Source organism: Helicoverpa zea, chromosome 21, assembly GCF_022581195.2.
Source record: "Helicoverpa zea isolate HzStark_Cry1AcR chromosome 21, ilHelZeax1.1, whole genome shotgun sequence".
Lineage (NCBI taxonomy): Eukaryota > Metazoa > Arthropoda > Insecta > Lepidoptera > Noctuidae > Helicoverpa > Helicoverpa zea.
In genome coordinates this window covers 7,063,991-7,081,767 of record NC_061472.1, presented here as the reverse complement: position 1 = coordinate 7,081,767, position 17,777 = coordinate 7,063,991, and the positions used below count along the sequence as shown (strand labels likewise).

Below are 17,777 nucleotides of genomic sequence, written 5' to 3'. Positions count from 1 at the left end.
AATGCAGTTCAATGGCGCGTAGTCTTCCTTCCGTTACTTCGCGGCTCCGGAGACAATCGGCGCGTGCGACGATTCATCTCAAATAATACCAATAGAATGCAAATTAAAGTTGTCACATAAGCGCCCGAGTCTCTGTTCTTTGAATCATACGGTATATTTTAAATAAGTATGATTTAGGACACAATTATATGACAATGTGTTTATTGAAATATAACTGTTATGCATTAATAAGTTGTGGTGGCTTAGTGGGTAAAGAACCAGCCTCTCAATTGTTCGATTCCAGGTAAGGCAAGTATCAATGCAACTTTTCTAACTTTGTATGTACTTTTTAAGTACCTAGATCTTGAACACCAGTAACTGTTTCCGAAGGCACGTTACACTGTAGGTTCCGGCTGTCATTGAACATCCTTGGTAGACGTTACGGGTAGGCCAGTATGTCTGACACCAGTCTTTCCAAGGGGTATTGGGTTGCCTGGGTAACTAGTTTGAGGAGGTCAGTCAGAGCAGTCGCCCTTTGTAAAATATCGGTACTCAGCTGCATCTGGTTAGACTGGAAGCTAACCCCAACATAGTTGGGAAAAAGGCTCGGGAGAAGATGGACTGTTATGAATTAATGCAGAACGTATTTCCTTATATTATGATGATAGCATTGTTTAGAAGAATTCTTAAGATTATGGAGAATGTGAATGTTTTATGTTAAGATATTTTATTGAATCAACTGCCACTGTGAGAAATAGTAAACCTAGTTTTGTAAATATAAACTTTTTCTGCGCTGATATAAATTTCAGTCGTATCTTGAAACAAATGGCTGATGTACTACCTATAATTTCATAAGACCTAAAACAAGATGGAAGGATTACCTGAAAGATGACATGAATAGGAAGGGAGTGAGTTTCAGTATGACGAGTGACGGTAAAATGGAAGAGGATGACATATTGCACCGATCCCAAATAAAATTTGGGTCAGGGCAGGTGGAAGAAGAAAACTACCTATAATTTCAATATAGAACTATTCTTGTAGCCCGTATTTACAAAAAAAGCCACATAAAAATAAATTAAGACACCATTCAATGTTAATATTACAAAGAAGTTAAACAGGCATTTGCTTGACAAGCGTTCAAAAAAATTCCCATACAACATTTTCTTAACACGTGTTAAACTTTCTGTAATAACACTTAGATTGTTTTCATACCCTTGAAAAGTTATGGTATCTCTAATCGGAGTAGGAATGTAGGTCAATAGCGCATTATCTAAGTTTTTCTGTAGACATAGACATTACTAGGCATGACATTCGAAATATAACCTTATACGAGACCATGTTTATGAAAATAATATACATAGGTACACAATTCCGAGGTGAAATCAACAAATTCTCTCCTCACAGTTCCGTACTACTAGCTCGTTCGAAACAACTGAGGACCGCACGCTGAATAAAGTACGAACAACAGTCGTTATGAATTAAATGTACCCTTTGAAAATACACCTAGTAGGCTACTTAGGCCTGACACACACCAAATAGGGTTTCATTAAGTCCAAATTAGGATAAGCGTACAAAAGTAATTATAATATTTCACATCGTAATTTTACGGTTGGCGAGAGGCGTTGTTATCATTTGAGAGGAGGTAAAAACATAATAAATGAGAGTATTAGAATATCTCCGTCCACTAGGTCATTATAAGACTTGTTTTTCGCATAAATATTTTCACTTCTCGACTACTTTGTGGATGCAAGTAGGTAATGCTAGCAGATATTAAGCTAAAAGGGAAAGCTTCTCTGAGAACTTTTAGTGCTTAAGTTTGAAGTTAGACATCTTAGTATTTATCTACCTTCCCTTAAGTAGCACTAGTGTGTCACTTTATGACTTACTCTATCATACTACTTACATATACCTCTACAAATTTAGCGGCTGAGAAGCTTACAGAGCCGGTACATTGAACTAAAATAATTTTATTATTGACATAAAAAATATATTTTTGGCAACAAAAATACCACTAAAAACGGAGTAAAACACTAACATAAACACATGTAATTTCTGCAACTGTACAGTTGTAAGTATCGTGTAAAAGCAGTCTCATTAATTGCGTGTACTCAAGCAAGGGGCGCTTTAATTCGGGAACGGAAAAAATGAACGGGACATTTTTATCATTGGCATAAATTAAATGTAATAAGGTATTTAGAGCCTTTCCCCGTGGAGACAGGTTTGGGGACCGTTGGTCGACCCGAGCACCCACCGTTGATCTCATTGTTTGATACATCGCACTTTTGGGGAGCGTCGCTTGCAGCATCATTGATCAACCACTATACAGGCTGTGGTTGTCACATTCTCTTGTTAATGTTTATCTAGAACTTTACTATTACTTCAGTAGATACTAGTAGATTTTTGTATTGGAAAGCTCATTACTTAATAAGCTTTATCAAGCTGAGTACCTATAGCTTAGCATTGATCTTATCATCATCCTCCGAGCCTTTTCTCAATCATGTTGGGGTCGGCTTCTAGTCTAACCGGATTTAGCTGAGTACCAGTGCTTTACAAGAAGCGACTGCCTATCTGACCTCCTCAACCCAGTTACCCGCGCAACCCGATACCCCTTGGTATTACCTTAGCATTGATCTTATACATACCGCAAACGTGACAGTAGATCAAAAAATATTTGAACAAATACAATAAAAGTAATGGCTTAGAATTCCTAAAACACGATTTTATAGGTAGGTACTGTATATACATTAAAGATCCAGGAATGAATATTGTGACCGTCCAATCGGCATTCATAGCACGGTCTGCTCGTTTTACGATTTTGTCGCAAAAGTAAGAAAATAAAGAAGGAAAAAAGTAGCGTTTGTTTACACCCTGTGGAGCCGGCGGGCCGGTGCGCGGGCGCATATAATCGCATGCAGCGACGACCGACACACAATCGCACGCCGGCCGCCCGCCGCAACACCGCAACTGTGAGTACTAACTTATACTTACGATCTAAATATACACGATAAAATAATAAACAAAGCTTTAAGTTTGTAATGAAACTTTTGAGCTTTTTAAAATGTTTTTTGTGTTTTCAAAATACACGCACTGAAGCTACTGTGTGAGTTGCGGGTTCGATTCCTGCTCGGGTCAATTCAAATTTGTGTTTGTAAACATTGCCATAATAAAATTAACTATCAAATCTTAATACTTCGCTCGCTTAAGTTGTGCTGTTTTTAACAACCTCCTAGTTTAAGTTATTATTTTAATTAATCGCGAATTGTAGACAAAGGAACTTTTACCGGTATAAGAAGAGGCAGTCAACTGCTAGTTTAATCAATTAATTATCATATATTTGGCAAATCACATAAATATTTATAGCAACAGTTTCTTTTGGACTTGACAGTGAACTTTAGTGAAAGTGTTGTTATGTTTGTTTTATGATAATTTTATTGACTTTCGTTAGTTATTTTAATTTAAGGCTACTCCTTGTTATGTTGTTCAGAATAAATTAGTGTGTGCTTAAAAATGTTCTGCGAAAATAAAATAAGGAAGCGAACTTTGTTTAGTTGCTTTGAAAGACACCAAATCCCAGTCGATAAAAAAGCATCGCGATTTTAAATATCCTGTATCTGTTTAGGAAAATTACAAACTGAAAATGGGAAAACTCTAAAACACCAAGAAAAACTCAATCAGTTATTCCCTTTTTTATTATTGTTTTAATTAATTATTTAAATAATATCTGCCTGCCCAAATGCAGGTAGGTACCGGTGTTTTTAATTTAATTAGGGACATTAATCTTGTTATGATAGAAAAAATACTATTTACATGTGTGTGTAACTTTTGCAAGCTTGTACAATATAAATTGTTCCGTGCGATATAAACTTATGCGATTATCCTTCTCCGTGTGAGAGGAGGCCTGTGCCCAGCAGTGGGACGATAAAAAGGCTGTAACTGTAACTGATATAAACTTACTAATATTCATTTTATAATACTTTCTTAACACAAAGGAAAATTAAATTTGTAAGATATCTTTGTAAATACAAGGGAACTTTATTTAAAAAATCTTTTGTACTTTTGCTTTTCTTTTGTTGACGGTATCGCTGCTTAACTGATCGCACACATGATTGGTGTCTTGGGTTCGATACCCGGTTCGGGTAGGTTAATTGGTATTTTCCATTAGGGAATTCTAGCTGGTTTTCCGTAGCTTATATTTTGTACGGCTAAATAACAATAGGCAGTAGACACGCACGCAGATTTTTTTTAACCCTTCAGGGAATAATAGGGTTTTTACGGCTCTTTGTAGTTGAAAAGATGAATATTTGAATGTTTGCAGTGCTGTTAAGTAGTAAGATCTTCGCCAAAAAAAATCTTTTATTTACTGAGTACCTCAGTACCTTTAAAAATAACATAAATCTCAATTATTTCAGTGTAAGACAGTTCAATCATAAGCTTCCAAATGCATTTTCAATTAAGCCTAGAACTACACACACAGTGCCTTAAAAATTTCAGAGCCATAATTATAACAGACGTAGAACAAGAGTACGACTGCATAACAAAAACACGTATATAGGACTAGATAAATAGTGCATTTCATAAATATTCTAATGAAATAAATATTTCATTGTGTAAAACAATGGATAGTATAATTTTCTTGTTTTATAAAATTTTTCCTAAGTGCAAAGAAAATCGACTTTTATATTGCACCATTGATGCTCATTACAAAACAATAGCATCGATATTTTTCTTTATAAAAAACATTCGGAAACCATATCATGTTTTGAGTCCCATAAAAGTTCTGCTCACGGCCTGCTAACACTCATACTCGTACACATGTAATATTTATTATGAAACGCACCATAATAATTGCTTAGCAGACATGTCATGGATTTTAGTGTTAGGTACGTACCGAAGGGGTAAAACGGGTCCCTATTACTGAGACTTTACTGTCCATTCGTCACCAGCCTGTGTCTTAGGAACCGTGATAGTTAGACAGTTAGAATTTTAACAAATGTTGTATTTCTGTGGCCACTATAATAACAAATATATAGGAATTAATAAAAATTATTAGAAAATTAGAATAAAATAAATATTATAGGCTCTCATAAAACAAAGGTGATTTTGTTGCTCGCTTATGCGCGAATCCGACTCGCACTTCGCTAGTTTTTGTCTTTAAATGGTAGCGAATGTTCGAAGGGTTTTCACTTTCGGCCGGTGACCTCAAGTTCAGGATAACGACACCAGGTGACCTCATCAGGTGCTTAGTATTCAGGAAAGGTGCCAATGTATCAATGCGCACTCATCGTTTTGCGGTGCAACGTCTCGCACGTGGTTAGCGTCCACTGACATGATGCTATTGACATTACTAACGAATGTTGGCAGAATAACCGGTAAAGGGGTTCAGAAAACGTGCCTAAAATATCCGAGTTGATATTTAAAAATGTAGGAAAATATTTACTCTTTTAGTTGTAAAGGAAATCGGTGCATATTGGAATTCGAAGTCATTTGAATGAATATCATTTTGCTTACATTAAAGTGATTCGATATTTTTCTGGGAAACAATGCTTTGAATATTTGTAACAATAAAAAAATCTCAAATATTTTCTTTGATTACTTTGCATGACTACATGATAGCTTTGACATTTACAAATTAGCGCTAATTAAGTGTTTAAAACCAAACAGTAGTTCGCAATAACATGCCAAACTTCAATTACACACAATCATCTCATCCTAAACCATTGTTAACATAATTAAACGTCTAAAAAGCCTCATAAAATACCACAGTACAATAGGGCGTTTTAGAAGGGCGATGGGACATTCCTGACATTTAGTATAGAAGCCTTTGGCAGTTTATTACTTCTTAGTAATTGAGTGCCGCGGAACGATTCGACTGCCAATAGACTAACGTACTTCGTGGTTACGAGTACATTGCAGACTAAATAGTGGCCCGACAGTAGACGCGATGGACGACAACTTAAAAAAAAAATCTTGAATTTTCAGTCAGTCTCTCAAAATTTTCAGTGGGTCTGATACCGACAAAATATCTGATCGTTGTAATGTGCGTTTCATCCATCCTCATACTGATTTGTGATCCCATACAAACTATCGGCCGACTAAAAGTTTGCAGTGTGTGGATACTCTAAGGCTAAGGGAAGTGTATGGTTCCGCTATCCTTTTATTGTTATGGGCGTATGAGGTCTTTGTATTCATTATTGTTCTATCCTTTAAACAATGGCGCTTGTGTACAGTATAATATATTACGAAGAAATTAAATATCTGCAGTTATATTGATAAATAGCACTGAGTATTCTGAAATAAACAGTTATATTTATGAAAACAGTATTTAAAAATATTATTAACAAGCTGCTTTTCTACGGTTTATAAAAAATATAACACTCGGGGATATTCTAGCTTCCAAACAGTGAAATAATTTTTCAAATCTCTACAATACTTTCGGAGTCAGTTAAAAAAATGTTTTCTCTGTATTATATTAGTGTGCTTTTATGAAGTGTAAGGTAAATAAGATACCTGTTACCTTTGAAGCATTACCTGTGGGTGAGGTAAATAAACACGGGTAACATGTCAACAGTTTGGCGAGCTCCTCTTGGAACACAAACTGTGGATTTTCCCGAGTTTTACCAACGTATAAATAATTTAATATCTACGGGGAATTGAATTTTGTTGGTTCTGCTACTTGTTTTGTAAAATGCAAACAAATCAACAAATACAATAACAAAAAACAAGTAATAGTATATACAAACAGATGAACATTAATTTTATTCGTATTTGTGGCTAAGATGATTTTTTATTTATTTTATCCTAAATAATATTAAATTAAGTAGATTAAAATAATTTCTACTTTAACATACATATGTATCCTTTGGAGGATATTTTTAATGCTTTATTTACTAACTTCGAAGTCACCCAAATAAATTATCTTTACTCGGGCCCTGATTTGAATTTGCATTGCTGATGGGCCCAGGAGTTTGGCCAGATGTTCAATCGGTTTTTTATTGTTCTGAGAATCAGCACCGACTCCCGATGTCACCAGTTGTCAATATTAATGTTAATTTTGGACTGTCTTATTTGCACGTGTGCCCAAGATTAGTCATATCACTTGGAAAAGTCTGCGAACGTTAAAAAAATGTTACTAAATAAAATTATTAAATGTACGATTACGCAAATGATGGGACTGTTTTAAAGTTTTCATAGGATTCCTTTATTTAAAGCTACTGAGTGTTCCACCGTAAAATGCACAAAATAACAATAAAACGAAGTCGTGTCTGAATGTTTGTTTACAGTTTTATTAGGTTTATCTTAGTTTATGGCGGAATAGACGCCACGCATGTCAGCACGCCGCGCCGGCTCTTAATGGCACTAGATGAGATCGTTATATTCCGCCCGACAACTGAGCTGATGCATTGAATACTAATTTGACAAGAATTATTTTAATCAAGTTATGTTTAATTTACATAGAATGTGAAGTGAGGAAGACGTGTAGCCGGCATTGTTTATAAACAGTTTACGAGTATGCGAAGCGACATTTTACAAGAAATACTTGGCGAGGATCGAGAATGGGATGCTCAAATAATATCAAGGCTGTACGCCTTTTAGTTTATTGCGACATAGCTTAACAAGGGACTGCTATTATTTGCTATTGTTTACAATATAATTTCACGTAACACGATGCCTCTCATTAATTCAAAATAATGTTTAGCGACTGAAAAAAATCGGAGAGAATCGTAAGATATTCAAAACGTTTTAACCTGTTTTTGGTTGAGTTAAGCGGTTTCACCCGCATCCAAGGTAGCTTTTTCCACTACCAGATTAAAGTATAGCCTATGTCAACAGGCTATACCCGGGATAGTGTAGCTTCACAACAAGAATTTCCAAATTGGTTTAATAATTTCGGAGGCTTTTTTAAGGTAGGTACACACACAGAAGCAAAAAAATTGTCCTCTTTGTAATATTAGCTAAGATTTGATGAGTTAAGGCTCTCCATTAAAGTCTACAGTATAGATATCTACCGCAGTAGCACTTCGGCTATTGTTACAAACGACCAAACAAAGAACTTAAGCGACTGGGAAAAGCTATTTTCCGCCAAGCTATTAAGAGCTTTAGCTCGTCATTGTTTTACTTTTAATGGTGCAGAATGCTTGCACCGAGTATTTGGTCCTGTTTGTTTAAATGGCTTGACCGCTGATTTTCACATTAAGATCGTTTATTTATATAAATTATAAACACGCTTATTTTTATTATACTTTCTACGGATGTAAAGTTTTCTAAAAATTTTAGCAAATAAGACTTAAACACAAGCAAGAAGGTTTGTACCAACAGACCTTTTACTACCTAGTATTATTACATAGTTTGGAATGTGCCCTTTGCGTAAAATTACTCTAGGTACATGTGCACCTTATTATCTCAATTAAGTCATCCTTGAAACATATGTTTTTCTTATATATCAGCCTTTTGCAAGAGATATTTAAGATGATCTATTGATCTATATAAAAAAAAATGAATGTCACCGTTCCAAATTCAAAATGACTTTTACTTTATCGACTAGACATTAAAGTGATAGTTGACAAAAAACTAAGATGCATTTACCACGACGGTTGTCATCCATTGTACGAAGTTAAGTAGGTATTTGTCGAAGCCTACTTTATCACAATGACTAGTGCAGGTCAGTGGGTGACACATCTGGTACGACGGCGACGGTCCCGTTAGTTGTCGCTGCGTCTGCGCAACTCTATAGGAATAGAGCTGTTTATGAGCGATTATTATTGACACTTTAACGTGATAATTGGTGTGTTACTTTTTAATATGTTTGTATGTATTAAGTAGCTTTTTGTTCGTTTGGATTTGAGATGCTTTTAAATTAAAAATTACGTTAAAAGTCACATATTTACTTTTGTATTATCATTGGATATAACCTAAAGTTTCGATAATTTGTAAATGAGGTTTGCATTTCATCGAAAATTCCTCGATTATTTCCATATTTCTCGAATCATAGGGACTTTCTGGCTTATTTATTTTCTGGCGAGATTACTCCTCACACCGACAAGCAAAATAAACTCCCTTCATTATAAAGCAGTAAATAATCCAAGGAATGCAGAACCAATGACAGGCACCCGTTATATACCTCTACTTAGTGCACAGTTAGAGTACCCGCACACTGCAGACTAAAAAGTCGGCCGACAGTTGGCCCGATCATCTTCACCAACCGTATTTTTTTAACAACGTCAAAAATGATCAAATTACCCCTCCCGCTGTGGGTTAGCAGCGGTAGGGAGTGTCAGACTCTTACTGACTAAAAACAGTCGTGTTCCGTCGTAGGCCTTTTATGTACCAGGGCCGCGGAAACTCTTTTGAACAATCCCGCGCAGCCCTTGTGATACCGGCCTAATATCTACTCTTTGTACTGTATGTATTACTATTCATCTTTGTACTGATTTATGAGCCCATAAAATCTATCGGCCGACTAAAAGTTTGCAGTATGCGGGTAACACACCCCGTCAACTAACTACCATGGGAAATGGGTAACTGTAGTAATTACGAAGCTGTTAACTCGCGAAGCTGGATCATTATTTTAATTTCTAGATATTTAATGAGGAAGATAGACAAACTAGTTTGGCCTAGGTTGTTGGAACTGGTTGGGAATCTTTTTATCTCTCGTAATATGGACTGTTTATGTTTTATTTATGAGTGAATCAGAGGAGTTGAACTGGCTAGATATTTCTAGGGCTCTTTTAAGATTTTAAGTTAATTTATCTATGTGGTTGGTATATCAATAATCCTGGAGAGTTCGTTCGTTTGTTTGAAATTTTAATGGTCTTAAACTCAACATTCCCTCAATACCTAAGTTATGCTATACCTACAATTCTGTCAACGATCGTTAATATGACCCGTTCATATTTTCTCTTAGTTTTTACTTATTTTTTGTATTTCTGTTGTCAACAGGTTCAAAATGAGAGTGATACTAGCGACGTTGGCCGTCCTGGCGGTCGCAACGACTGCAATTGAAGGTAAGAACTTAGATCCCGATTTTTTTTTTATTAAACACAAAAGTTCCTCGAATCGGCTACATAGGCTTTAGGTAATAAAAACAAATCTTTAAGGCACAACTTTTCCCTCAAGTTTTACGCGTTACGCCTATAATTTTTGTCGCATTAAGCTCTTCCTCTTTCTAGCCACGACAGAGAAACTTGCTTATTCTAGCCTATAATGTCCCATTTTTGGGCCATCTTGTTTCTACACTTCCCGATACTACAAATGTCGACTATACGACATCAAATTATTACAATTTCATTCAACTTCTTGCAAAGATACCTACAGTCACACCCATCGTCATTGAAGGTGACTTATCTGGCACAAAGCTTATCATTGTGGCTTACAGCGGCGATGGATTAACGGTCCCTCATAACAAAGGGTTAGCCGACATAAATCAATCTGCCGTTTAACCGGGTAAGTTGGCTTAACCCTGCTTATCTTGTGCTGCAACTGTTATACAAACTTACTGTAACAGCTCTGTATTGACAGATTTGGTAGCTAATTTTGGATTTGAAACAAACGGTCTAAGGATTTCAAATTTTATCACGTTTTCTTGTAGTATTGTTATCCATTGGCCTATTATTATCCTTAGCTTTATCATATACTTGTTGAATATATATTTTTTATATGGATATATCGATTAGGTTCGAAAACCTTCCTACTACAAATTCTTTTAGTCTATCGTTAAAAAACTTTATTTCTCACGTCTATTAAATGTATGAAGTATCCATTAGAACATTTATTTTTTTCATATCTCTTCTGTATGTCTCTCTTCTATTTGACACTTGATACACGAACTGCTTCTTCTCGCAGCGGACAGCAAAGCGCGCATAGTATGCTACTTCAGCAACTGGGCGGTGTACCGGCCCGGCGTGGGCCGCTACGGCATCGAGGACATCCCCGTGGACCTCTGCACGCACATCATCTACTCCTTCATCGGCGTCACTGAGAAGAGCAATGAAGTCCTCATAATTGATCCTGAGGTAATGAACCTTAGCTGCTTAGCTTAGCAGCTGCATATTATTCTTTAATTGATTCTTCTTTATGTGATTGGAGGCCCGTGTCGCGGGCTGATGATGGTGAATTTTCTTAACGGCACCGAAACAATACCATATAACCTACCAGATTTGTAGGAAGATGCAGTCCCTGTAAGGACCCATCGAGGCTCTAAAAGTACTGGCTGTTACCTTATCCTTTTCACGAAATTATTTTATTGTTCTTGCTGTAATAAATCTGCGTCTATTAGAATTTCTTGCACTGACTAATCAACAACACTTCTTCCACAGCTGGACGTAGACAAGAACGGATTCAGGAACTTCACAGCTCTTCGGAAGCCGCACCCCAACGTGAAGTTCACAGTGGCCGTGGGTGGCTGGGCTGAGGGGGGCTCCAAGTATTCGCACATGGTGGCACAGAAACAAACCAGAATGGCTTTCGTTAGGAGCGTTGTGGGTAAGTCTACAATCCTCTCTCAAAGCCAAAAATTATTTATTCGTCAAAAATCACTTTTTGAACGTCAGGAGACAACCCCCCAAAACGCCCACCCTATATGTGTTTTTGCTGGGAAGAAGTGGCGCAACAAACTCCCCAGCAACACATGTCTGTCTGTAGGTTAGAGGTATAGGACTCTCTAACCACATATGGATATGGCATTGGTGTCTCATCACATTTCTCATAAGCAGCCATAAGTATCCTTAATCATTATTACGCACAATATACATTCACCGTGCATCCATGATACGGGGAAAGCAATTTGTCCAGGAAAACAATAGGCCTTCCACAGTACAAGGACGTTTGGCAAATAAAATATATCAAGAGTGACTCACGATCTAGTCGTAACTTATGCACTGCTACGGAATATATTTCCTCATACGATACGAAGATTCTTTATTTTATTGTTAACATAGTTTCGTCGAGTCCCGCAACGAAAATAAAAGGAAATACAGAAGGGAGGAATTTGTTTGTAGAGTGGATATTTCTCAGTAGATAGTAGTTTCTCAGAGAATTGCAGTGAGCGGGAAACCTAATAATAATATTAGGAAATACTTTTATTTGCAAATGTTTCTTGAGAAACTCCAGTACTTGTTGCGTGGAAAATCGACTTACAGTAACAAATAAACATCGCTGCCGATTGACAAATGTTTGCTTTGCACCAATGAACTGTAATCTTGGAACATCGATTTTACGGTGTTGCAGTAGAACAACAACAACGATTAAAACAATTTTGTTTATCTAAATTCTTCACCTTACATTGACTGAGATTGTTTTATTAAATAGCAGACACGCAATTTGTATCAAGGGACTTGGTATTCAATCTATTTTTCAATTTACGCGTAACATCTCCCGAAGTGAGTCAACAAAATAATATATCGATATTCTTGAATCGAGTGTGTAAATATCGTATTTCGACAACATATCATAACTTGATGGTATCAAAGAAGCTTTTTCTAACTTTGGACATAAAATCTATCTGTGTCTTTTCATATTTCTTGTATTAGGTCGTGATCTTTTGTCTAGACATGTCAGTCGTTCGAACTTCTTGATTAAGTCAAGTGAGAGTTCCCAGCTGTTATCTACGAACCGCAGGACATATTATAGGAATTAAAGTCCTTTAGAATCCCTTGTTAGGAGAGTCTTGTAAAACCGTATTTAAATGAAAGATTAGACTTTGTACCGATGGTTTATTAAGAGAGAAGCTTAAGTTATTCAAACTTGGAGATTAATCCTGCAGTAGTTTGACAATATTCTTTTTTTTTATCAGACTTCCTGAAGAAATACGACTTTGATGGGTTGGACCTGGATTGGGAGTACCCTGGTGCGGCTGACCGTGGTGGCTCCTTCTCAGACAAGGATCGGTTCCTTTTCCTCGTTCAGGAGTTGAGGAGAGCCTTCATCAGGGAGAAGAGGGGATGGGAACTGACTGCTGCTGTGCCTCTCGCTAACTTTAGACTGATGGAGGGATACCACGTGCCTGATCTTTGCCAGTAGGTGTTGATTTTGATTATTTTAATATGAAGCTAGGGTGAGGAAAGGTCGTGATAACATAGTTACGCTGTCACCAAAATGCATAATGGATTATCATCTCTCTATCTACTGGAACTAAGTACGTTTCATGACATAAAAAATACATTTCTTTTAAGAAGATATATAGCTAGTTTTTAATAACCGACAAAAATATATTAAAACATTATTCCTTCTGTCAGTCGGCTAAAAACTGTCCAACCACGTTTCAAATCTATCAACTCCATATTTTGTAACGACGTGGTAACGACGAAAAACTTCAGCTAGTTTAATAGTTTGAAACAGTTTTATCGCTCCGTAGTAACTTGGCTCAACATAAATAACAGTGGAAGGAAGTGTAAAACGAAAACAAATATTGTTCTGGAGTACTTTAGAAGCTAAGACTTGTAGTTGTGAGTGGTAAGCACGGAGAACAAAATGGCAAGCGGAGGTGCCGTAACGGAAAATCTTCTATGAAAGTGGTGTAACAAAATGCGGGGGACGAGAAACGTCACTGTCCCGCTCTTACACGCCGTCTTTGGAATCCGCCCATTTTTTTGTACTACAAAACAATTCAGATATATGATAAATGTCACAAAGAACCCGAACGCTTCATAAGTTCACTTAACTGATCGTTTTGGTGACCCCCATCGTAGTTATTTGACCTAGAACAAGGCGCCTGACCTACTAGTCTTATGGCACCTCCGCTCATCTTCCCTTGCTCCGTGTTGTGAGTGCTACGATTTACGCGTTCTTGCAGAGAGCTGGATGCTATCCACGTGATGTCGTACGATTTGCGCGGCAACTGGGCCGGCTTTGCAGATGTGCACTCACCTTTATATAAGCGTCCTCATGATCAGTGGGCTTATGAGAAGTTGAATGTGGTGAGTGGCTTTGATTATTATGATCAGATAGTTTTTACATTTTTTTTTTAATTAGTAGGTCTGTATGTTTATAGTCAGAAGTAAACAAACGATAAATAAGTATTTAAATCAGATGTAGGTGACTAAGATTGCTGTTGGACTATTATACTTAAGTAAAATATTTTCGTTGATAAATGAAGGAGTTAAACTACGCAATTAGGGTTCTCATTGGTTTACTTATGCGCTGTTTAAAGCCCTTAGTCGAGTTCGTACATTCATACGAATTAATTAAATAAATTGTATAAATTCTGACTAACACTGAACTATCCTTTTCAGAACGATGGTCTAGCACTCTGGGAAGAGAAGGGCTGTCCCAGCAACAAACTGGTCGTCGGTATTCCGTTCTACGGTCGCTCCTTTACTCTCTCCGCCGGTAACAATAATTACGGACTTGGTACCTACATCAACAAGGAGGCTGGAGGCGGCGATCCTGCACCGTACACCAATGCTACCGGATTCTGGGCTTATTATGAGGTAATTTAACTTTTATAACTCTTGAATTGTTCAAGTCGGTGAGGTTTTGTTAATCCTAGATCAGAATTTGTTTTATTTGTATATTTATGTACATCTATTTAGTTTGCAGTTTTGTTATTTATGTTTTTCCTGATAATTAATGCACCTACCATATTATCTCAGCATCACCCTAAGATTGACTGGAGAGAATGCCTTTGGCATTAAGTCCATCTAGGTATACAATATTATGTTGCATAAAATTAAATAAATAAATACTAAAAACCATGTACGTCTTCTTTTGGGTGTTATGGAGCTTAGTTACAAAAAAAAAAACAATATTTTATTTTCAAAACGTTTGAGAAATCACCACATTAATCATTTTTCTAGATCTGTACCGAAGTCGACAAAGAAGGCTCAGGCTGGACCAAGAAATGGGACGACGCCGGCAAATGTCCTTACGCCTACAAGGGCACCCAGTGGGTCGGCTACGAGGACCCTCGCAGCGTGGAGATCAAGATGAACTGGATCAAGGAGAAGGGCTACCTGGGCGCCATGACCTGGGCCATTGATATGGATGACTTCAAGGGACTCTGTGGTGATGAGAATCCTCTGATCAAGCTCTTGCATAAGCATATGAGCACGTACACTGTCCCACCACCTCGTTCTGGAAATACTACTCCTACGGTAAGTGATTCTGCCAATACTCACAATAACATGTTAATATTTATTTGTGACTGTTTTAGTCTAAATTCATATTAACATTCAATTCTTCATAAGAAATTACGATTCCCTTTTATTTCATTCCCAAAATAAAACCATAATACAGCTGACTAACAAAGTTTCGTAACATTTCAACAAAGTAGACACGCGCGATTAATCGCAACAGAAACAAATGGATGGTCCATTACTCATATTGATATAAATCTCAGCCTGAATGGGCGCGGCCTCCGTCCACGACGTCCGACCCGGCCGAGGGGGAGATCGTCACTACTCTCAAGCCAACGACTGCGAAGCCAGCTACGACCAAGCCAAGTACAGCCAAGCCAACGACGGCCAAGCCTACGACAGGAAAGCCTACGACGGCCAAGCCTACGACGACCAAGGCACCCCAAGTCGTAACAATCCCAGATGATGAGAATGACATCGCTGTGAGACCTGAACCTCCGAAAAAACCTGTAACTCCAGAAACCCCTGTGGTACCCGAGGTTCCTGAATCTGCTGAAACACCAACTGTAAGTGACAAAACAAACATTTTATTTTTAAGGGAGTTTTTTGTAGCGTGGATTTAATATAACTTTTATCTTCCAGGAAAATGAAATAGATAACCACGACGTTTGCAATTCTGAAGAGGATTACGTGCCTGACAAGAAAAAGTGCGATAAGGTGCAGTACAGCTCTTTTTGTTTACACTCACCTACTTGAATTTTAAATATTCTATTTAATAGAATCTATTATAATAGTGTCGTGACAAAGACACCTGCCACTTTCTTCCTCAATTATGAAATATTAATAAGTTCCTCTGTTTTTACAGTACTGGCGATGCGTCAACGGACAAGGAATGCTGTTCACATGCCAACCAGGAACTGTGTTCAACGTGAAACTGAATGTTTGCGACTGGCCAGACAACGCCGACCGTAGTGACTGCGAGCCCTAAACTTTCGGCTCATGAACGGACGCCTTAGTGGTCATTGCACAGATACCGTTTGATTGAAATCGCATTCGCCTTGCGAGACAGCTGATAAATTATGTTGCTCCGTTGCGGGTTGCATCTCAGTTCAATCTGGCGTCTCGACCGACATTGGTATGCGGGGAAACAAGGCTGTCAATGCAATAGCAATTAGCAAATGAGGGTTCGACTAAATGAGACCAACATTACACTCGGAGACGTCTTGAAGTCTACATCTGGTCTCAAAACTTCACCAGCAAATCTAGATTTATTCGCTTTAATTAAATTCAATATAGGAGTGAACCGTGCGAGGTCCCCTCGACGCTTTGTGTGGTCTAGCTTGCGGCTTGATTTTGATAAACCGGTATCTTTCCTCTTCGCAATGAATCACAATAATGTTTACGAAGTTGTAGGTTACTGAACAATATTGTCGTATTTTGTTATGCTGCAACATAATACGCCAATGTTTTCTCGTGTCTCTATATTATAATTGGGTAGGTTTGTGATGTTTAGGCCCTATCTACTTATGTACATAGTGAGTTTCTTACGTAAATCATGATGCATTTTATTGGGAATATGATGAACGCAAATTAATCCCAGGTGAAGCATAATTTGGTAAGAAATCAGTGAATGAAAAAAATTGAGATTATTAGTGTATCACTTATATAATGCCTCAGATCGTGTACAAGACTGCATCAACTAGATTTAAATATAAAATAAGGAACTAATTATTAAGTTCATCTTTGTTTCCATCTTATATACGAACAACAGAAAACATTTGAGAAAATTCTAAAAACATGGACATTTTTATTTGCTCATTTTAGTTTGTTAAGAACTGTTGCAGTTTCCGCCGATAACTCTATTCAGCTGTTATAAAGTTATGGCAGAAATTGTGTTTATTTTATAAATTTTGTTTCAACTGGAAGCCAATTAGACTGGTCCCGGCTTTAGGAGATTTAAATGAATTTCCCCCGCACTTGTCGCGGGTGGTCGCTCGCTTAAACATTCCCAGTGTAATTTATTTATTTTAATAATTTTAAGACAATAAATTATGGTAAAAATCTGCCTGAGTTTTTGTTGTTTACCCTCAAGAGTCTGGAGTTTAAAGTAATAGATTAAATGAGACTGTCTGCATAAGCATAATTGGGAGTTCTACGGTACAGAGCTAATTGATATATAAAGCTGCAAGAGAAACGAGGTTTATTATATAGATACTACACAGTTCATTCAAAATAATATTGCTCTGATAACTCCTGGAAGACTACACTACACACAACTATTATTTACAAATTCTTTTTACATGCTTTACAAATTACCTACACTGTAAAAACCGATTAGTCAGTTGGTGAGTGTTAGCAGCTACTAAACCTAACCAAAGGTAAAATAATAATGAATACCGAATAGGTACCTTTCACATTGAACTCATAAACTAAAATAACAGTTATTATTTAATTCAAAGAAAAGAAAAACTTACTGTTCCTTTGATATACTGATTTTGAATAACTGGCTCTGCATGAAATGAGATGCTTTCTGACACATTGCTATGTGCTAAGTATCGGGCGCTTTCAATTTTACGTGTGTCGATTTAGATAGTTTGTAACTAAGCTTTTTATATTTTTTGACTTTTATTAGTTTTACAAGTGCTTACTTATTAGAATGTCGTGCCTGCGTCTATTAATAAACATACCATAATGCATTAGCTACTGTAATAAACGAAGCAGCATGTATGA

General features: G+C 37.0%; 1 protein-coding gene across 1 annotated transcript; it reads left to right on the top strand.

Moving 5' to 3' along the window:
* The first annotated feature begins 2,913 nt into the window (after positions 1-2,913).
* LOC124640958 (endochitinase) lies at positions 2,914-17,110 on the top strand. The gene is made up of 11 exons (XM_047178942.1): positions 2,914-2,945; positions 9,916-9,980; positions 10,819-10,988; positions 11,292-11,457; positions 12,767-12,989; positions 13,766-13,889; positions 14,205-14,402; positions 14,769-15,065; positions 15,311-15,613; positions 15,690-15,764; positions 15,913-17,110. Exons 2-11 carry the CDS (start codon positions 9,923-9,925, stop codon positions 16,033-16,035), a joined length of 1,737 nt encoding a protein of 578 aa, XP_047034898.1. The 5' UTR covers positions 2,914-2,945; positions 9,916-9,922; the 3' UTR covers positions 16,036-17,110.
* The last annotated feature ends 667 nt before the right edge of the window (positions 17,111-17,777 follow it).